Below are 22251 nucleotides of genomic sequence, written 5' to 3' on the forward strand. Positions count from 1 at the left end.
TTACAGGTGTTGCTCGCAGCGCATTGGGACTGCGATCAATCGATTTCTCTTGCAAAATTACGTCGGAATAGTGTTCTAAAGAATTAATTGCAGCACTTTTCAAAGTCGTCGAAATTTTCACCAAAAATGCAAAGGGGTTAGCCTTGGATTTTTTTTGGCCGAAAAATCTTTCGTCTGGGAATCGATTATTATGACGCTTTTTAGACTAATTCGACGCCCAGGAACTCAGAAAACACATGAAAAACAGCGTAGGACCAGCAGCAGAGAAATGGCGATGGAAATCTGCAGTTTTTCGGCTGTAACTTTACAGGTGTTGCTCGCAGCGCATTGGGACTGCGATCAATCGATTTCTCTCGCAAAATTACGTCGGAATAGTGTTCTAAAGAATTAATTGCAGCACTTTTCAAAGTCTTCGAAATTTTCACCAAAAATGCAAAGGGGTTAGCCTTGGATTTTTTTTGGCCGAAAAATCTTTTGTCTGGGAATCGATTATTATGACGCTTTTTAGACTAATTCGACGCCCAGGAACTCAGAAAACACATGCAAAACAGCGTAGGACCAGCAGCAGAGAAATGGCGATGAAAATCTGCAGTTTTTCGGCTGTAACTTTACAGGTGTTGCTCGCAGCGCATTGGGACTGCGATCAATCGATTTCTCTCGCAAAATTGCGTCGGAATAGTGTTCTAAAGAATTAATTGCAGCACTTTTCAAAGTCGTCGAAATTTTTACCAAAAATGCAAAGGGGTTAGCCTTGGATTTTTTTTGGCCGAAAAATCTTTTGTCTGGGAATCGATTATTATGACGCTCTTCAGACTAATTCGACGCCCAGGAACTCAGAAAACACATGAAAAACAGCGTAGGACCAGCAGCAGAGAAATGGCGATGAAAATCTGCAGTTTTTCGGCTGTAACTTTACAGGTGTTGCTCGCAGCGCATTGGGACTGCGATCAATCGATTTCTCTCGCAAAATTACGTCGGAATAGTGTTCTCAAGGATTAATTGCAGCACTTTTCAAAGTCGTCGAAATTTTCACCAAAAATGCAAAGGGGTTAGCCTTGGATTTTTTTTGGCCGAAAAATCTTTTGTCTGGGAATCGATTATTATGACGCTTTTTAGACTAATTCGACGCCCAGGAACTCAGAAAACACATGAAAAACAGCGTAGGACCAGCAGCAGAGAAATGGCGATGAAAATCTGCAGTTTTTCGGCTGTAACTTTACAGGTGTTGCTCGCAGCGCATTGGGACTGCGATCAATCGATTTCTGTCGCAAAATTACGTCGGACTAGTGTTCTAAAGAAATAATTGCAGCACTTTTCAAAGTCGTCGAAATTTTCACCAAAAATGCAAAGGGGTTAGCCTTGGATTTTTTTTGGCCGAAAAATCTTTTGTCTGGGAATCGATTATTATGACGCTTTTTAGACTAATCCGACGCCCAGGAACTCAGAAAACACATGAAAAACAGCGTAGGACCAGCAGCAGAGAAATGGCGATGAAAATCTGCAGTTTTTCGGCTGTAACTTTACAGGTGTTGCTCGCAGCGCATTGGGACTGCGATCAATCGATTTCTCTCGCAAAATTACGTCGGAATAGTGTTCTCAAGGATTAATTGCAGCACTTTTCAAAGTCGTCGAAATTTTCACCAAAAATGCAAAGGGGTTAGCCTTGGATTTTTTTTGGCCGAAAAATCTTTTGTCTGGGAATCGATTATTATGACGCTTTTTAGACTAATTTGACGCCCAGGAACTCAGAAAACACATGAAAAACAGCGTAGGCCCAGCAGCAGAGAAATGGCGATGAAAATCTGCAGTTTTTCGGCTGTAACTTTACAGGTGTTGCTCGCAGCGCATTGGGACTGCGATCAATCGATTTCTCTCGCAAAATTACGTCGGAATAGTGTTCTCAAGGATTAATTGCAGCACTTTTCAAAGTCGTCGAAATTTTCACCAAAAATGCAAAGGGGTTAGCCTTGGATTTTTTTTGGCCGAAAAATCTTTTGTCTGGGAATCGATTATTATGACGCTTTTTAGACTAATTCGACGCCCAGGAACTCAGAAAACACATGAAAAACAGCGTAGGACCAGCAGCAGAGAAATGGCGATGAAAATCTGCAGTTTTTCGGCTGTAACTTTACAGGTGTTGCTCGCAGCGCATTGGGACTGCGATCAATCGATTTCTCTCGCAAAATTACGTCGGAATAGTGTTCTAAAGAATTAATTGCAGCACTTTTCAAAGTCGTCGAAATTTTCACCAAAAATGCAAAGGGGTTAGCCTTGGATTTTTTTTGGCCGAAAAATCTTTTGTCTGGGAATCGATTATTATGACGCTTTTTAGACTAATTCGACGCCCAGGAACTCAGAAAACACATGAAAAACAGCGTAGGACCAGCAGCAGAGAAATGGCGATGAAAATCTGCAGTTTTTCGGCCGTAACTTTACAGGTGTTGCTCGCAGCGCATTGGGACTGCGATCAATCGATTTCTCTCGCAAAATTACGTCGGAATAGTGTTCTAAAGAATTAATTGCAGCACTTTTCAAAGTCGTCGAAATTTTCACCAAAAATGCAAAGGGGTTAGCCTCGGATTTTTTTTGGCCGAAAAATCTTTTGTCTGGGAATCGATTATTATGACGCTTTTTAGACTAATTCGACGCCCAGGAACTCAGAAAACACATGAAAAACAGCGTAGGACCAGCAGCAGAGAAATGGCGATGAAAATCTGCAGTTTTTCGGCTGTAACTTTACAGGTGTTGCTCGCAGCGCATTGGGACTGCGATCAATCGATTTCTCTTGCAAAATTACGTCGGAATAGTGTTCTAAAGAATTAATTGCAGCACTTTTCAAAGTCGTCGAAATTTTCACCAAAAATGCAAAGGGGTTAGCCTTGGATTTTTTTTGGCCGAAAAATCTTTTGTCTGGGAATCGATTATTATGACGCTTTTTAGACTAATTCGACGCCCAGGAACTCAGAAAACACATGAAAAACAGCGTAGGACCAGCAGCAGAGAAATGGCGATGGAAATCTGCAGTTTTTCGGCTGTAACTTTACAGGTGTTGCTCGCAGCGCATTGGGACTGCGATCAATCGATTTCTCTCGCAAAATTACGTCGGAATAGTGTTCTAAAGAATTAATTGCAGCACTTTTCAAAGTCTTCGAAATTTTCACCAAAAATGCAAAGGGGTTAGCCTTGGATTTTTTTTGGCCGAAAAATCTTTTGTCTGGAAATCGATTATTATGACGCTTTTTAGACTAATTCGACGCCCAGGAACTCAGAAAACACATGCAAAACAGCGTAGGACCAGCAGCAGAGAAATGGCGATGAAAATCTGCAGTTTTTCGGCTGTAACTTTACAGGTGTTGCTCGCAGCGCATTGGGACTGCGATCAATCGATTTCTCTCGCAAAATCGCGTCGGAATAGTGTTCTAAAGAATTAATTGCAGCACTTTTCAAAGTCGTCGAAATTTTTACCAAAAATGCAAAGGGGTTAGCCTTGGATTTTTTTTGGCCGAAAAATCTTTTGTCTGGGAATCGATTATTATGACGCTTTTCAGACTAATTCGACGCCCAGGAACTCAGAAAACACATGAAAAACAGCGTAGGACCAGCAGCAGAGAAATGGCGATGAAAATCTGCAGTTTTTCGGCTGTAACTTTACAGGTGTTGCTCGCAGCGCATTGGGACTGCGATCAATCGATTTCTCTCGCAAAATTACGTCGGAATAGTGTTCTAAAGAATTAATTGCAGCACTTTTCAAAGTCGTCGAAATTTTCACCAAAAATGCAAAGGGGTTAGCCTTGGATTTTTTTTGGCCGAAAAATCTTTTGTCTGGGAATCGATTATTATGACGCTTTTTAGACTAATTCGACGCCCAGGAACTCAGAAAACACATGAAAAACAGCGTAGGACCAGCAGCAGAGAAATGGCGATGAAAATCTGCAGTTTTTCGGCTGTAACTTTACAGGTGTTGCTCGCAGCGCATTGGGACTGCGATCAATCGATTTCTCTCGCAAAATTACGTCGGAATAGTGTTCTAAAGAATTAATTGCAGCACTTTTCAAAGTCGTCGAAATTTTCACCAAAAATGCAAAGGGGTTAGCCTTGGATTTTTTTTGGCCGAAAAATCTTTTGTCTGGGAATCGATTATTATGACGCTTTTTAGACTAATTCGACGCCCAGGTACTCAGAAAACCCAGCAAAAAAAGCGTAGGACCAACAGCAGAGAAATTACGACGCAACGACCAGCAGCAAAAAAATGGAGAAAATACGGGTCATGTTTTTTTCGCAACTCTTGTTACGATGCTTTGAGCATTATAGGACAGCTCACAATTGATTCCTTCCGCAAAATTACGACGAGATTGCACATTAAATAATTCATTGCAGCATTTCTAAATCTTTTCCAATTCCATATCAATAACTTCAATGGAGTCATTGAACTGTTGTAATAACAATAAACATAAAAATTCCCATTCCACAATCGATTCGCATTACCTTTTTCCAGACCAATGGACACCCAGGAATGCAACGAAGACACCTAGACTATTAAATGCACAACAGTTCCGGAAATACGAAGAAACCACCTTTCTATCTTTACCCCACTTCAAATGGACGCAAAACTCTTTTGTTTAACATATATCGTATTCTGCAAAGGTGTGTCGCACTCGTATGCAGCCCCAAACCTGAACTCTGTTCAAATACCACGATATTCACTAACTCATATAGTAGCTTTCATGGTCAGTTAGTTACAATACCTATTGTAGACTCATCTCCTTATATTGTATTGAGATACAATACGTGTCTGTCGACTCGGATATCTGGTATGTTGACTTATCTACTTTAGGTGTACACTCTTGCCTTCGAGTTATGTTCACGGCTAACGAATATCTATTTGTTTACGTTGTATTTTATTCATTTGTGAATCGGGACAATTTGCAATTCATGTAGGAGTTTTCAGGTGTGCACATAGAGTTAGTATATACAATAAATCCAACTTATTATGATATTCAGCAATCCACTAATTATCCGCTTTTTCGATGTTCTATATCATATTGCAAGTAAGAGCACGTTGATGTTGTCTTCCCAACGCATAAGGCTCACCCGAATTGCCTATCGAGAGGAGTTTACTCATTGTGTGTGCCAGGTTGCCTGACCCGGCTATTTGAGGCGCTACATCTCTTGAGGTATCCTTGAGTCTGCTTATGTAAAAGATAGGTATCAAAATCGAAATCAATAGGTATTTGTTGATATCTGTACGTATAATAGATATGTCATTCCTGCGTAGGTTGGTTTATATATGTATATACTGGTACTCCAATAGTTAAATAGCTGCAAATTTTGATCCTTTGCGGAGGATAAACTTTACCAGTATATCAAAAAATACACCTCATACCCTTCGGGAATGCGTATAAAATTCCTGAGTATTGGAATGCCGAAATTATCTGAAACTCTTCGGAAATCGTTCCGGAATCTACTCATCTGTAGTTATTTCAATAGAAATTCACAGAACGAGTAAACCTAGTATTTCTTACATATTTTTTAAATAACCGTTTTTAGTAAGGAAGTGTGGGTAATATTTAAAAGTTTACTTCAAAGCATCAGCGTTTGAAGAACCACACTTTTAGACGGAGCTGGTGCAAAAATACTTTGCAGCTTAAAATCATTAAATTATTGTAATAATGCACGAAATCTCGTGGAAATATTATAGTTCGTTTATACAACTTTCGAACTTTTTTCAATTTAAAGAATGTGGGATATCAGAACAAATTACTTGTGTACAATTTAAGTCACGTCCCGAGAAGATGTTTAACGTTTTCTAACATAATGCTTGGAAGTTCTCAAGTTTAGAAGTGTAGCCACTAGACTCTTTTGCCAGCAGTGAAACTGTGTGTGTCGTTTCACCTTCTTTGCCGCGCCAGGCGTTGAAGAGTTCGCCGAGTCTCGACATGTTTCCACGAGAATTTAAAAAGCCCAAGATTCGCCGATACTGAATCAACTGCAACTATTCTGTTGCAACCATGCTCTGTTAGCGATTATTATTATGTCAAAGTATTTTCGATGCCTTTGAATAATAAACATGGCGAGAATCGAACTACTTCACGTTTCACACATCCGTTCGATCTATTCTCACAGCGTACTGTTTTCAGGATTGACTCACAAGCAACATCAATCTACTTCAAGTATAGGAAACATGCGTTGTTAACTTCAGATATGTATACATCAATTTTTGGCTGATACCACTAAAATTCGATACATTATACCAATAATGTCTAATGCGCTTTTGAGTTGCGTTCAAAAGGTTTTCAAGTGTCTATGAAATGAGAGATTTGCCAATCGGACAAATGCACCGCTTGCATATTTACTCCAGGACCCAAAAGTCGATTTAACCTCAATCAATGTCACTACGGTATCTTGTTGAACTTGATCATCCTCCTGATTTTTTTCGACATAATCCTCAGAAAGATATTCGGTGTCCGTATTCTGTTCGTTTCAACTCAACCGTTGGCCGGTTCGGAATATGATTAAAAAACTTCACAATGAAAGTCAGCCACGGTTTACAGTCTCCAACAATACACAAACCTACCAGTAGTGTCCTAGATCCTTCAATAATAAGCAATCCATCACCGTCCCTCAGCATACTTACTCAGAGATCTCGAAGTGTAAGCTATGCCATAAATAGTTCACTTGCTCGGTCGCAAGTGGCCAGTAACGCAACAGAAGTGGATGCAGAATCTCAGCAAGGGATACAGATAGATGGAGATGTCAATGTCATTAGTCAAATGTACGTTTCAATATTGGATCTGCAACAAGTTTCGAAATATGAACGATGACCCTTATTCATTGCAAGACTGCACTCTCTGAGAGGTCATACTCATGTAGAAAAGAATCAATCAACTCAACCGGGATGTGGAATCTGTATTTTCGTAAATATTGAAATTCGATAGAGTTAAAATGATAGTAAAACTTTAATATATAGAAATCTTTTCTTGAAAGTACGTCAAAATATGAGAATGCCTTTTAAGAAAATTGGTCAATTTCTCACGTCGAAATTAACACCACAGGGAAGGGTCGCAAGACATATTGTGCATCGCTTACACGGAACAGTGCGAGATGTTGGCGGCAGGGATTTCTGACGGAACGGTAAGGTTGTTCAGAGCCAATTCGGGCCAGTATGTAACGGCTCTCAGGGACGCCGAAATGCGCCAGTACCCTGGACCTACAACTGCAATAAAACACCGACCCGTCAATAGATCTTATCCGATTACACAAACGCTCACGGCAACATGTTAGTGTCCGATTTTTGTACAGAGATCCTCAATATTCAATTTGATTTGTCGTTGCTCAACGCCCCCCTAATTTTTCTTGGCATTCAACAGATGCTACAGGCTGCGTGAAGTGCTGGCACTATCCGACTGGGCAGTGCCTTTACACCATAAGAGAACGAAGGCAGACATTAGGTCTGGGGTACCATCCGTTTCTTCCAAAGTTTGTGACCGTTGGTGACGATACAAATATCTACCTTTACGACGAAGAAACCAAAATACAGGAACGGGTATTTCATGCCAGGTAAATAGGCGAATTCATCTACCGTTGACCGAAACCTCAGGGGGATATGTATCTACGAGTAGACGGCTAAAAAAGGGGGAAAATTTTGAGAGTTTATATTTGTTTGTTTGATTCGAAAGTATGCCGTAGATAACGGTTCGTTTACGTATTTTCCCAAGTAGAATTGACGAAAAAGAGCATTGATATTCTTTTTTTGATAGTCACATTTTCTCTCCGTTAAATAAAAGGCTCGGATTGTTGGTAGTAAAATCGAATGTCAACATCTAACCGTAGTCATCGTGTTAAAAAAAAATCTTAAGAGTGTAAAAAGGATAAGACTATATAAAAATCGAAGTATGTCACCGAGCGAAATACTTAAAGAACGATACAATTTCCATCAATTGATTTTGATAAGACAAAAAGTGTATAAATAATGTTCGATCTACAGAGGTATGTACTTTTGTGTTAAACAAACTCGAATCGAATAGAATAATTGCTTGTTAGAGATATAAACTCTCAAAATTCAGCAGTCTACCACAGTCTCGTCAAATTTTGGAATACTCGCAATTTACAATTGATTTATATAATATATTCTACAAAAATTTACAGCAATGCACCCGACATGATGAACGGACATACTTCGCGTGTATTTTGTGCGTGTTTCAACCCGAAATCAGCACACGAACTAATCAGCGGTGGATGGGACGACACCGTACAATTCTGGGATACCAGGCAGCCCTATGCTACTCGGCATATTTCCGGAGTTCATATGTGCGGCGATGGCATCGATATCAGCAGAACTGGGAAGGAGGTAAAATCTGTTTGTTAGCTCTAAGTTATAACCGTAACTTCGCGAACGTTCAGCTCTAATTTCAGGGTAAAATATACGGCAGAAAATTAGCGCAGACGTAAATAAACTCTCGTTTCTCACATCATAATGGCAGGATCATAATTTTCTGCATGCAGATTTTAACTTGCGCATGGCAACGCAAAAACTCTCTCCAACTATGGGACTATGGTTCGGGAAAATTGATGGTCACCATCGAACCAGATGTTTTTAGTTCTCAGCTGTACTGCGGAAAATATATAAATAATCTGTTGATTATTTGCGGTGGTGGGGTGACCAATCTTCTAAGGGTTGTTGATTTGCGTTCGCATACGGTAAGGATTGAGTATTTTCTTGATACGTTGCATACTGTATACATGATGCAATTAATATTTGCAATATTCTTTTCATAATATAATGAATTAATTTTCACTTTTTCAACCGTAGAACGTAGTTAAAAAGACTCTAGTATTTTTTCAGACTGTAGGATCAATAAGAAATCTATCTGGTGCGGTTTTTGATTTGGCAATCGGACCTACAAGGAGCACTAAACGCTCGAAGATAAATGATATGCCACTTTTACCAAGGATGGCCTTTTGCTTCGCAAACAAAATGTATGAAATTGATGTTGGATAATAAATTATTACCCTGAACTAGTGTCAACTTACACGCCAATGAGGTGGTGAGAAAAAAGCGAAAAACAGAACTTGCAACAAAAATTGTTCGCCCGATAAGATTCCATTTTGAAATATGACAAGATAAATATTCTGTTATTTATAACTGTAATGATGTGTTAAGCGAGTATCACTTCAGTTCATCGATCATTCTCCAAGTAGATAAAACTGAAAAAAAATAACCTTTTAAAACTGCGGATTAGCAAAATACTGAGTAGAACTATGTTACACGGACCTTCTTGTAAAATCGATATCATAACGAGTACAAACGCTTATCAAAATACTGGTAATTATTTCTATATATATACAAAACTATTGTATCTCAAGCAATGAACAATGTATTTTATTTAATACAAACTATGGTACAAAATTTATACAGAACAACGCACGGTTTTTTAAGACAGTAGCTTTTTTTTTACTCATTTTCATTTATTTTTCTCTATCATTATCATTATAATTATCGTTACTATTATCATTATCATAATTATTGTTTAAACACACACTTAAGCGATTGGGAACGAAGGTAGGAATCGGAGGCAATGACGGAAAGGAAACCGTGAGGGAAGGGGAGAAGGAGAAGTATCTAAAGTGAGCACATCAATTCATCATTAAGTATAAAAAAAACTTACTATATTCGAATACTATACACTAAGAATTGTTATCAGTTATCAACTGACTCTGGAGAAGGAGTTAGAAGATTAAAAAAAAATTCCTTCTTCAATTTGTAAAAATTCGATAGTATACATAGTCTTCTAAAAATGGGGGTTATTTTCATTCTGCAACTGTGCAATAGATTGCAGATAAGAGCGAATCAGTCCTCCTTGCAATAGCATAAAATGTGTTAACGAGACGACACATATATAGGGTGAGAAACGTAAATTTAAAAAGCAGACACTGATGCATACTTAATGTGAGTATGTAACTTTTCTCATGTTGAACCATTGTCGCCATCCGTAGTGATATCGATCGAGAAAAATGTCTTATTTCTGTAGTAAGCCATTAACAACGGAAATTTCGATTTTATTTCTTTCCCTAAAATCGAGTCAATCTCGTTCAACTATACTGTATATAATGGTAGATTTGATTTTTTACAGTACCTTTTGCCGATAATTTTTTTTTTTTTTTTTTTTATTGCCGCGATTCCAAGTCCATTAAAAATTTTTTTTTTAATATTCTGTTGACAAGTCGCGTGGTAATAAAATATATATAAGATATATTAGTCAATATTGTTGTACGCGTCATAATAGAGTTTAAAATTTGTCGATTTCAGTTAAGGTTTTGTATAGTATAAAATTGGTCTTTGATAGCGCGATTATAAAAATCTTTAAAAAAAAACAAAAAAAAAGGGAACAGAATTTTTATGCGTTAAAAGTAGAAAAAATGATCTATGTATAGAAATATAAACACTTTTAACATTACTCCAAAATTTTCTCTCTAAATTAAATCGCAATGATATGTTTCAAAGAACATTAGATTTTCAATAAAAAAGGCTTTTGTGTTGTAAAATTTAAGGATCGTTGTTCTATATCTTTGTTTCTCAATTACTGCACATAATTCGAGATTTAAATATGAAATATACTTTCCGTTGAAAAAGTTTGGCATACAGAATTTAATCTGAATCATTGCAAAAAAAATTTACGGCTATAGTACATTCGTTTTGAATAAATCAAATTTCTAAACTGAGTCGAGTCCTCAATCGGGTGTACATTATAATGATGTAGAAGTAATAGGAGTGTTAAGTGTATAGGATGATAATAATATGAGATAGTTAAGAAATAGGCAAATAGTTGAAGCATTGGGATAGAAAAATCGTACAATTTATATTTATATTGACAAATACAAGCTGTTGATAAGCTTTGAAAGTTAACAAACGAAATAAGAACAAAGAAATTATTGAAATTCTTCAGAAAACAAAAATCCGTATTGGAAGTAAATAATAGTATATCTCTTATAATATTAATAAGAAATAGTTATTATTAATTACAGTATAAGTTATCTAAATTTAAATTCGTTCTTTTCCATTTCTTTTTCTCATTACATTTTTCGCTCGCCTCTAAATTCCGCTAATATTTCTATCTTCTCTAGACAGGTAATTATTTTATTATTTTATACACAGATGTAAAGTAAAAACTTAACTCCGTTGAATCTTTTATTCTCCTCGATTCGCCAGAAGAGAGCCACAAGGAACTTAGATATATTTAAAAATATTTACATGGATAAATAATCCTAGAATCGAAAAAAACCTCTTTTCTTTCAATCAAATGATTCTTAATCTCACTGCCTCGATTACTTTTGTTCAGTCACACAGTGCATACTCAACATACACAACGTCTACGCAAACTTCGTTTAGCTAAATTACTTACTCTCATTCCCAAACGCTATGCACTTCACATTATGTGCTTCTAATCACATTAGTCATTATAAATTATTAAACAGTGTACGATGATTTTCTTTTTCTTTCTCCCTTCCCTCTCTTTTTCTTTACATTGTCTCATAGTCATTTTTCATCACTGTGCAATCGTTCAGTTTCGAATACATTACAGTTGAAAAAAAATGTAATTATTGTATGTCGAACGACTTATGGTGAATTACTTTTCCACACGGAGAAACTAAGTAGAAACTAATTACAATTGAAAAAAAAGTAGAAACAAAACGATAAGAGAAAACAAGTGGGAACAAAAAGAAAACAAAAAAAAATTATACTAATAGAAAATCATTATAGTATATACCGAAGCACACGAGGCTCAGACGTTACATTCACAGCCTGACTGAGCGCTCGCCACTTGACCAACATCAAAGCCTCCTGATTCTGAAAACTCTTTATATTTTTCTCTTTCCGAATTGGTAATTTAATTGTCCTTAACATATCGCACCATATTTTTTTTTTTCTATGCTTATTTGATTCCAAGCCCACTAAGAGTTATGACGAGATGACATAGGAATACTAGTTTTCATACTTCCATGCTTAACACGACCTCTTTCCCTTCACTTATAGTCATACATATAACTGTATTGTTGCATTTCTAGCTTATTTTGTTTTAATTGAACAAATACGAGCCAAGATATCTGACCTGTTTCACTTACAAGTTGCTCCAAATGTAACTTACACCTTAATTGGATCTAACTTGCAAATGATCTGTCGATTTGCAAATTTTTGTAGTTATTGATCGGTGCTTAATCACCAATATTCTGTAATATTATCGGGTCTCAGAAATAAAAGGGTGACGATAATTCAAAGCTTCGCTATCTGTTATAGCGATAGCAGGATAGTCAATTACTTACATTATTTTTTCACATAAATTCGAATCATACGAGCAACGAAGATCATTCAAGTTTTGAAAAAAAACTTTAGACACAAACAACAACATGTAATATCAATTTGAAACAGATATAGATACACCTTGGCTCTGTCAATTAATAATTGAGCCATTGTCATTAGCTCGCAGCCAAAGCGTATTGGCATACATACATAATAAAGAGATCACACGATAATTCTTTTTACAAGTAACATACTTTCGGAGCGTTTAGGGCATGTAGCTCCATAACTACGACATTCCTCTACATCACTATGGTAGAGAATAAGAACAAAACGTTTAGGGAAAAAAAAAAAAAAAAAAAAAAAAAAAATAGCAAATAGAAATTCGAAAACTCGAAAATAAAAATGACGAAGTCAACGTTCCGTATTTTTTTTTTTTTTTATCAAGTATTTCTTCACATGGTGTTGTAAACCGGACTGCTGTGCCTGGGTCTCACTCGGAGCATGGCCAAAGGATGTGACCTGCCGTGTTGCTGCTGCTTTTTGCTTGCTGCTTTTGCAACGACACTGGCAACAACCACGCTGGGCGACGGAACGGATGGCGGCCTTCCCGGAGCTTCTGGTGCCTCAGGAAATAGAGGCGAATGATTAATCATTATGGGCGCGGATCTCCTGGACAATTCCGGAGCTATTCTAGACTTGGCTGGTGGGTGAACTTCCATGGTATCTTTATCCTTATCCTTATCCTTGTCCTTATCTTTGTGAACTCTCAGTTGTATCTCTGAAGTTCTTCGGGGCTCTGGCTTGGCAAATTCATATTTTCCGACAAGGACTTTCACGGATAAATCCTCGGCAGTTTCCGACTGTGGTGATTCGACATCCTGCTTTTTCGCGTCCTTGTCCTTATCTTTAGAACCGTTTACCGACGCGCATCGGATCTTCGAATCGTTATGAGCGATGACGGGAGACGACGGTAAACTCCTTATCTTGTTATCCTTCTTCTGCCGAGTATTAGGCAATACTTCAGCAGGCTCGTTATTCTCAGGACTCTTTTCAGGCTTCGTTGACTTGGCCTCGAATTCTTTTTTAAGATTTTTCACTATGCCGGAACTACTCCTCGGGCATTCGAACTCGGGTGAATCGTCTACAGAGAGACATCGCTTATTGAACATTGATTTATTGCTCAAACTTTCCAAAACCATTTTGTGATGCATCACCGAGGTACACTGCGAAGTATTCACAACGCACGGAGAGTTTGTCTCGCTCTCAGACCTGCACGATCTCAGCGGCGAGGGCAGGTCCGATTCCGAGGACAAAGACGAGGGTGCCGGTGCGCTTGTCGACAATCTTCCCAGGGCTCTGACGCTCGTTACTCCTGGTTTAATGTCTATCCCTGTAACAGAGCTCGCAGACTCCCTGACAGTTCCAATTTTCGGACTAGATTCATGCGTGGGAGGCGAGTCCCTCCGCCTGGGAGTCGGTGAGGCTGTATAATGAAGAAGAACGGGGTTGTAGGCCTCGACAGGAGCTTCGTCATCGCCCGCTGTGATCCGCTCCGACTTATCATCAGGGTCGGAATTCTGTGTACAGACTCTCTTGTTCACGGTGCTCGTGCCTTCCTCAAGTTTTTGTTTCGTTCTCTTGACCGTCCCAGGATGCCACGGTATTTCCTCCTTGTCGTAAGGAAATAAACCACTAGATCCGAGCGGGTCGGAAGGCCTCATGTCGTAAGACCCCCACGAACTGTTTCTCGATGGCAACGTGGCCCACGAACTGTGCACCGAATTGTTGTCCATTATAACCGCACTGTCGTAACTGCTCCAGGAGCTCTGACGACTCGGTGAATCTCTCGCCGGTTCGCCCCGCCTTTCTTCCCTGTCAAATACCCTGTCCAGTTGCGTGCTGAACGGGTCTCCGTCCTTCCTCGACCGTCGACTGATTAAATTTGGATAAACGGCCGTTGGTTGACCGGCGACGCACTCACTCTCACTAATAGTCACTACCCCGTTAGAACTAGTATCCCTGTTCGAATCGGTGTTAGTTTTATATTCTGCCGATGCAGTCCAGACTAGACATTCACTATTGTTAATTGCAGAGGGTGTTGTTGCAGTTGGATGAGTCGTTTGTGTCGAAACTATACTCTCCTTATCATTCTGCTTATCACTCGGGTCCCACGCTTCTTCGGTCTGCAGGTTTTCTTGCTTTTCATTCGCCTCAGCGATGCAAGATGGTAGAGGAGGGCTTTGGGACAGTGGTTTAACGTCGGAATCCGAACCAGGGGATGAAGGTTTGCTGGTTGCTGCCTCGAACTGGTTCGTCAGGTTCAAAACCAGTCCTTTCCTCCTCTGCCCTTGAGTTTCCAGCTCGTTTACTCTGTGCTTAACACTTGGTGTGTCTGGCCCAGGTAAGTGGACTATTTTATTTTGTGACACACTGTACGATTGGCCGTTATCGCATGGCATAAGGACGTTCCTCGCCTCCTGGTCTTCCGCGCTTTTACTCGTATTTGTACCCCGCAGTAATTCCTCTCGCGTTATTTCCGAACTTCCGGTATTATCCAGCCTCTCCAGTGACTGCGATAGAGATACTGAAATGGAAATAGAAATAATTTGTTAGAAACAGTTTGAAATTATAATATATGGTGGTGGTTGGCTTTGTGTTGTCACCTTGTTTCGATAAAGTGCTCGACAGTATAAACTCAATATAGAAAACTGCAGCTTCATCTGTATAGTTTTACTTAAATAACTTTACAATTTTTTAGATAACGAGACGAAAATTTTTACGCCAAATACAAGCTGCGAGCTGTTTTTAATCTTTGTTTCCTTTGGCACATTTCACGGATGAGTAAGGCAATAATTGTACTTACCAGCAGGGAGCAAATTTTCCGCAACTTCTGCATCCGGTGACCAGCTTTTCGGCCTTTGACCGTTACGTTTTAATTCAGTACCAGGTGCTTGGAGTAGATTATCGGTATCGATACTGTCAACTTTTTCTTCCTTCTTAACTTGGTCCTTGACCATTGTCGGTGACTTCAAATTCGTGTCAGATTTGGACCTTTGTAATTTCTCCTTATTCTTCATGGCATCTAAAATACCCTGATACGTTTCGAGTTGCGATACGAAACTACTGTTTGGCTTTATGCAGTTTCGTTTATCTTTTACGTGTTTCAGTGCTTGCGAGTAGTCCCAGTTGTAGGCCTTCATGGCGTAGGCAATCACAACCGAAGCCGACCTGGAAACTCCCATTTTACAATGAACCAGCACTTTTGAACCCTCCTTCTTGGCCTTTGTTATATATTTAAACGTGTCATCCCAATGTTTGAGCAAATCAGTTTTCTCATCATCGTAAACGCGGACATTCAAGTAATTGAACATCCCTGGGAAAAAATTGTCGATTTCTCTTGTAACATTCAAGATGTGTCTCACTCTAAAAAATTATAAATTATATATTATAAAAACTTATTCGAAAATTTGGCGTGTTTTCATAATTAGATTGGAAAGTGAATTTCAGCTAGTAAAACACAGATGCATGTTAAATAGTTGAAAGACCTATTCTAATATATTTTCCTACCCATTCTTTTGCAGCTCTTCTAAATTGCTGGCATTCCATTCGCTGCCGAGGTAAACGTGCTCGAATATCTCGGTTGGCGCATCCATCTGCCCCAATATAGTTAGCATTTCTTGATCAATGAATGGTTTAAATTCTCCGAGATCCATGTCGAGGTCTTCCTCAAGACGACCTCTGATGTACTTTGAAGTGACCTCGTCGAGATCAACGGACATCATGATTTCTTTCAAAGTTGATCTGATAACCCTCTCAGTTTCCTCTCTCTCTCTGGGTCTGGGAAACAATATAAACATTATAAGAAATCTGCCGTGCATTTGCATATGTGACGTGATCATGTGACTATGTTAGAATCATCTAGTCTCTACAACCTGTATCATGATTATTTATTTTTTTTTTTCCAAAATTCTCTTTTACTTCAACTTATCGAATAGAATAAACGAGTATATTATTAAACTTGTAGCTATACCAGAAAAGTAATTGTTGTGAGTGCAATAGACGCAGAAACTGGAAATAATTGAAGGACAACTATGAAGTTACATCCTATTTATACACGCAAGTAAATTCTGGTGCCAGAAGCGTCAACAAACGCGACTATAATATTGGCAGAGTACCAATCGGCGTTTTGCAGTAGGTTACTATTCTTGTAGAATAAAATTATTCGCTGCAAGCCAAGTATCACTTTTGGGTCTTATTGATTTTATTCAAATTTCTCCTCGCCTCTTGTGACCAAAGAAGCAATCCCTATCCTTTTTTGATAACGTTTAATTAGTGAAAAACACCAAAACGTTACTCACTTGCTGCGTTCACTATCCGGAGATGGTGGCCTGCGGGATTCAAGATTGTCCATTGTGTGCCACTCGTTGAGGCACGAGCGGTCACTCTCGATCCGTTGCTCATAGTAATTGACCCAGTCATGGGACAAACCCCCAAGAAAGTAGTTCTGCTCTCGAGCTTTGCTGGACACTTTGTGAAGCGTTTGCAAAGCTGACCTGCAACAAATGACGATAAATTTAGACGAGAATTTCATCAACATCGTTCCGAATGCACAAAAGTCACGAGAGAATCTGATCGTCGTTAATCGAATCAGGGAGATTTATTCAACTTCGCCTGTTTCGATCCATGGCAGTGTTCATGGTTTTCTACAATTCGAAGCCAAGGTTTGAGGCGATTTTGTTTTCAACCAATTCCAAAATCGTGTAACAACGCTTTTCCTTAGTATGAACCGTTACAATAACATTACGAATTTCAAAATGATAAAATTCGACAAGTGGTTTTCACAAAATTCATTGAGCTTTTGTATTACATGCACAAATAATGGTTTTTTTCCACGTTGTATGCTTCTGTAATAATTGCGATATGCGAAATGCAGTTTATGAACTGGAAGACTTTATACTCCAGTCCACTTAATATACCACCCAGATGTATGTACGTGGAAAGAATTCCAGTTCTTTTGTCAATTGTTATTTGTTAACTGTTTCTTCCTGCAACTGTATCTGTATACATTGCAACAACTGCATGAATAATAATTAATGTAAATCATATGAAGAATCCGGCTTAAGTATGATCGCGAGAGTTAATTAACGAGGAATACACCGATATTTTGATCGAAAAATAGAAAACATATGCAAGCAAATCGGCAAATATTCTTTACCTAATTTTTTTCAACAAAACGCAAGAAAATTTTATCATTTTCTTAGACGCTTCCATCGCGAATGTCCGACACAAACTGCGTGCTCTTCTGACACTGATCGTCAAGTCAGGTTTGCCACATTGTCATGTTGCCAATCGTTATCTAGGGAAAAACCACTTCCCGTCAGAACGGGATACCCAAGAAGCACTGAACCGTGCTAATTTCCTCGTCGCCGCTGAAATGCCAGGCAAGGATATCGCGTGAAGATTCGAGATACGCAAATACTCGTAATATAAGTCGAAACGCATTAAGTTCGTTACCTGCAGCTTGACTTCAAACAGCAGAAAGCTTCCGAGAATCGTTATAAGATATTGGTTGCACGTATATTTACCAATGCAAGAGGATACCTAGTTCGAATAGTCAAGCGAATAAGGCGTAAATAATATCTCCAATATGCGGTCAGCAAGAGCAGCGTAGAACTCCAGGAAAACCTTGATCATCTCTTTTTCGCAGTCCGCTGGCACAGGAAGACGCTTTGTCCACGCCTCTAAATGCAACGTTTCATTATAAATCGCACATTAAGAAGAAGCAACGTCAAAGAAGCGAATCTATTTCTGAGTCAATACCCATCACAAAGGAAATTCGTTGTTAAGCACGCTACTAAACTCTCAGCGTCGCGTTACTGCCACGTGAAACGGTACAACACTTTGCACAACGGTTACAAATGAAATGGAAAAAAGTGCGTTAATTTTGGAAATTTATATCGAGATATAAGTTTCTTTCGTTTAAAAGTATGCAGATCGAGCTTCTATTAATACTATAAAATCTATTAATACAAAGTATTGCGATAAAAGATAAATTATTCAGGAATACTGTCTCCTAATTTGCAATGAATCGATAGAACCGTTTTTGAGATACCGTGAACAAGATGAATTAAATCAGCGAGCGAAATGCTTGGCGATATTGTTAATGTTAAAGCTTCCGAGTACTTGATTCTAATGAATATTAAAATTAACCTCAGTGCACATAATTTTGAATAAAAAAAAAAAACAAACTCCAATCAAATTTTGAGAATTCTTCTTTTTCAGCCAAAGTCGAATTCTTCGCGGGATTCAACAATCGAGACCAGGACCGATTTACATTTATCTGTCATTTCGTTGTCCAGAAATATTTCGCAACGGTTGACCAGAAACGATTCTGAGATTCAAAATTATATCTTTCGGAAGTCGGATAAATTCCAAGATAGTTCAGCCAGGTCATGAAACAGAAATACCACTTGCTGTATAAATAATGTACGCAGCGATTCTTTCTCTTGATACTTTAAAAACTGTATTAAAAGTTCGTGCAAAAATCGTGCTAAGCTTCACAGTCAGCCCAGTCATTATACAGTTCCAGTGAAGAACATGTCACTTTTCATATGACTATAAGCAAAGAACGTGAGACTTACGGTGAAAGAAAACAACGAGAAGTTCTGCTGCATTTTCCTTAGTCACCCTTTGCGAATTATTTTTAAACAATAAAAAGCTGGAAGTACTCTTCCGTTGATTTACTGCAAGAGATAGGCATGCCCTAATTGGTTCGCAGTAAAATCATTGGAGGCACAAAAACTTGGCTACGGAAGCAGCCAAGTCTTGAAAATTTCTCGTGACTGCACCGTCTGAGCAATACGTCCAATTTAAGCAAAGCGTTTTTATGTTCTTCATTGTCAACGTGTTGCCTTTGTTCTGCGTTATAGTATGCCAATATGTACATACATAATGCCAGTCGAGAAACATCGAAGTCCCAGCGATAAAAAGCATATTATTCGATATGCCACGTGAAACATCTGCGTAGGTACGTGAAAGAAAAAAAAAAAATTTCTAAAACCTATAATTTTAACCGAAGAGTTAAGTATAAATTTATATTTTCAGACGTTGAAAAGAGACTTGCGCAATGCTCCGCCAGCTTTTATCCATATACACATATGTGTGTTACGTCAGCTCTATATAAAGGTGGTCATATTTACAGTTTAGTGTTTAATTTCTACATGCCAGGAATCCCAACGTTCCGTTCACGCGATCGGAAAGGTTTTTAGAGGAAAAAATTAGTCTGTCAAAAAAATGAGCGATAGCCACGTGCTTGTCATCCGACGAGAAAAAAAAATCATTTAGGTATCCAATAATCTACACAAAAGTACAAAACTCGAAAAAATTAAACGCCTTCTAGTACAGTCTGCCACAGGACGTGGGGGTCCGTCACTTTGACCTTGACCTTGATCGGGACGAAACAATTCACAGTTGTGCAGGTGCCATGGAGTTTAGCGACGAGATAAACCTTTAGATAAATCGTTGTATATCGTCGGTATGCAGGACCGATACACGCTGCTCGTTCGTATCAAGTGGTCGTCCTTGGTCTTAAGAATGATCAGGAATGTGAAAAATTCCCAGCCACACGCCGCAACGCAACGTGAGACGTTTATCAGTCTCCTTAGGAAGAAGCAGTTCGTGTTCTTAACTCCAGAGTAAATGATTATCCATGCTCTCGCGACTCTGCGTCGGTGTCTTCGAGCCCGAGAGATAATTCTGAATTGCACAATTTGTTGGGTGTTGATCTGACGATGGATCGGGCAAGAACGAACAAAAGAGAAACACACGTATGATGGAAAATGATATTCGGCACCGACCGGGAGTTGATAGATAAATTTGTCTCCTCCGTGTCGTTTACCCTACCTAGCCAATTTCAGGGCTCCTAGGAAGGCGAAGAATGGACCATAATTGTCGGCGAGAATTCTTGCGATCCGAAGTAGAACCGGCAACACTAACAACACTATGATACACACTAAAGATCCACGAAGCAACGTCATCGGTGTTCGTTAGGTTCGTTTAGTGATCTCTTACTGACCCGCCAGCAGCAGCCAGTCGTCCCATCTCTCGAGCACCGGCGAGGAGTCCTTGACGATCGTCCTTGCGATCTGGGGTCGACGGGGGTCGAGTGCCAGGGCGATGCCAGAGAATGATATCAAGCGTAGGGGCGGTCGTCTATCGCGTTAAGCGCTCGAGGAATCCAAAGGGCACAATCTAATGGCATTGCAATACCGTCACAGGCCCAATCCAAAGGCCGCACCAATCGGAAGTATCACCAGAACTATGTAGGACGATCGGTTGTTTGATTTTTTTTTTTTTTTTTGATTTTTTTTTTCTAAAACTCGATGTCACCGCGCGATTCGTGAAAATCTTGGCAATATCTGGAGAGGAGTAACGAAGAAGTGGTTCTCGGTAGGCAGGCCACGTTTTACTGACTGCTTGGATATGCCGCGATTGCCGAGGACCAAGAGAGATCAGAATAGAAGCGGCGTGGGCACCGCGAGAAGAGAGACAGAGATACACGCCGAGTGCGAGGAGGAGGCATAATGTGACAGATGACGATGAACGGCCATATTCGGCATTGGTGATCGGCGTGTTGGTGGTGGTTGAGCGCTAACACATATAGCTATGATATGCATTGATCGATACTAGATCGTTGAGCAAGGAAGACGAGTCAGATCCCACTCGAAACGATGTTCCACGTCTTTCTTTGCTTATCTTCTTAATCTTGGGTGATTCAAAATGAACGGAGTGTGTCCTTTGCCTTTATGCTAGGTACTTCAAAATGTCAACAACAATTCCACGGTGCTGTATTACACGATCCATTGGTAATATACACGTGCCGAATGGTTTGAGACTTTTTAACACTTGAGTATGAGTACATGAACATCGATGTACCCACGTATCTACATACGTGGGGGCACCATTTGCTCGGAGAGATTAAGTTTGGGGGAGTTTCAAAACGGGCTGCTTTTTTCTGGTAAAAATGAACCGAAGACGAGAATAAAATTATGAATTTTTATCGAGTATCATCAAAGGTGGAAGATTTTTGCTCGGTAATATCGATTGTTGGTATTAAGCTCTTGAATAAAAATTTCTCATCAGTCTTGAAATTCATATTCTGCTATTCTTTAGCTTTGTTCTCTTGACCTTTTTCAAATCTTGTGAATTCGTTGTAAGTACGAAACTTTGAAGAAGCTTAAAAAGTTTGCAAAATTTTTCCAAAGTATTAAGAAAGTCTGAAAATGCATATCTGGGTGAATCGCGTGTGTTTAAACACACAATGTTTCATTTCAAATCCTCTACTAAATGTGACGTGAATCATGGATCTTTAAGATTTCAGATCAAACACGCTGAAACTGCAGTAGAATAATAAACCGAAAGCCCAATTCTTTTCACGATACAAACATAACTCGACACCTACGTTAATTAGTGACCACAAGTCATCGACTCGACACAAATTTAAAAGTAATTCTTCGAAAAATCTTCATATTTCGATGAATCAACGTTAGACACGCCGTCGACGATCCAGAGACTGTTTGGCTGGTCACTAGCGTGATAGAAGTTTGCGCACCACGGCCGAAAGAAATAAATTAACATTAGTTAATTAACGGTTAAACTGAGGCACATGTCAAAGCACTACGAAAAACCTTGGGGGAAGGTGTCCTTGAAGATGTTATTGGAACACCTACGAGTGATTCGCGAGTACTCATCGTCCTTGATAGAAGGAAAAAAAAGATTAAAAAAAGAAAAAAAACCAGCAAATAAAAACACAAATAAAAATTGTATCGATATACCTATAGCGTAAGGCATCGGAGTGATTCAATCGGGTTTCATCTCTGGACATCCGGAAACTTGTAGATCAATAAGTTAAATACTTTCTCCTCGTGTTACGATATACATGTAGAAGACCACAGTAA

At 39.0% G+C, this 22251-nt stretch overlaps 2 protein-coding genes across 9 annotated transcripts in view; one reads left to right on the forward strand and one right to left on the reverse strand.

The window, feature by feature from the left end:
- The first annotated feature begins 7025 nt into the window (after positions 1–7025).
- Positions 7026–9343, forward strand: LOC124410143 (uncharacterized WD repeat-containing protein alr2800-like). The gene is made up of 5 exons (XM_046888298.1): positions 7026–7276; positions 7368–7557; positions 8146–8347; positions 8503–8697; positions 8843–9343. Exons 1-5 carry the CDS (start codon positions 7102–7104, stop codon positions 8996–8998), a joined length of 918 nt encoding a protein of 305 aa, XP_046744254.1. The 5' UTR covers positions 7026–7101; the 3' UTR covers positions 8999–9343.
- A 2077-nt stretch (positions 9344–11420) lies between these two features.
- Positions 11421–22251, reverse strand: part of LOC124410142 (protein phosphatase Slingshot homolog 2) — a 166176-nt gene continuing 155345 nt past the window's right edge. For 6 of the 8 annotated variants that reach the window (XM_046888293.1, XM_046888292.1, XM_046888291.1 and 3 more), the window contains 4 exons: positions 16654–16848; positions 15863–16132; positions 15159–15718; positions 11421–14879 (listed from right to left, as the gene is read on the reverse strand). In XM_046888293.1, coding sequence (XP_046744249.1) covers positions 12748–14879; positions 15159–15718; positions 15863–16132; positions 16654–16848 — 3157 coding nt within the window. In that variant the 3' untranslated portion in view covers positions 11421–12747. The other 2 variants (XM_046888297.1, XM_046888296.1) reach the window with 2 other exon arrangements.

This window comes from Diprion similis, chromosome 9 (assembly GCF_021155765.1).
Source record: "Diprion similis isolate iyDipSimi1 chromosome 9, iyDipSimi1.1, whole genome shotgun sequence".
Lineage (NCBI taxonomy): Eukaryota > Metazoa > Arthropoda > Insecta > Hymenoptera > Diprionidae > Diprion > Diprion similis.

Bases quoted from the DNA above. Each gene is read 5' to 3' on its own strand.
- LOC124410143 (XM_046888298.1), top strand. From the start codon at position 7,102: ATGTTGGCGGCAGGGATTTCTGACGGAACGGTAAGGTTGTTCAGAGCC. The intron at 7,277-7,367 runs GTTAGTGTCCGA...GGCATTCAACAG, and splicing joins ACAAACGCTCACGGCAACAT to ATGCTACAGGCTGCGTGAAG. The intron at 8,348-8,502 runs GTAAAATCTGTT...TTCTGCATGCAG, and splicing joins TCAGCAGAACTGGGAAGGAG to ATTTTAACTTGCGCATGGCA.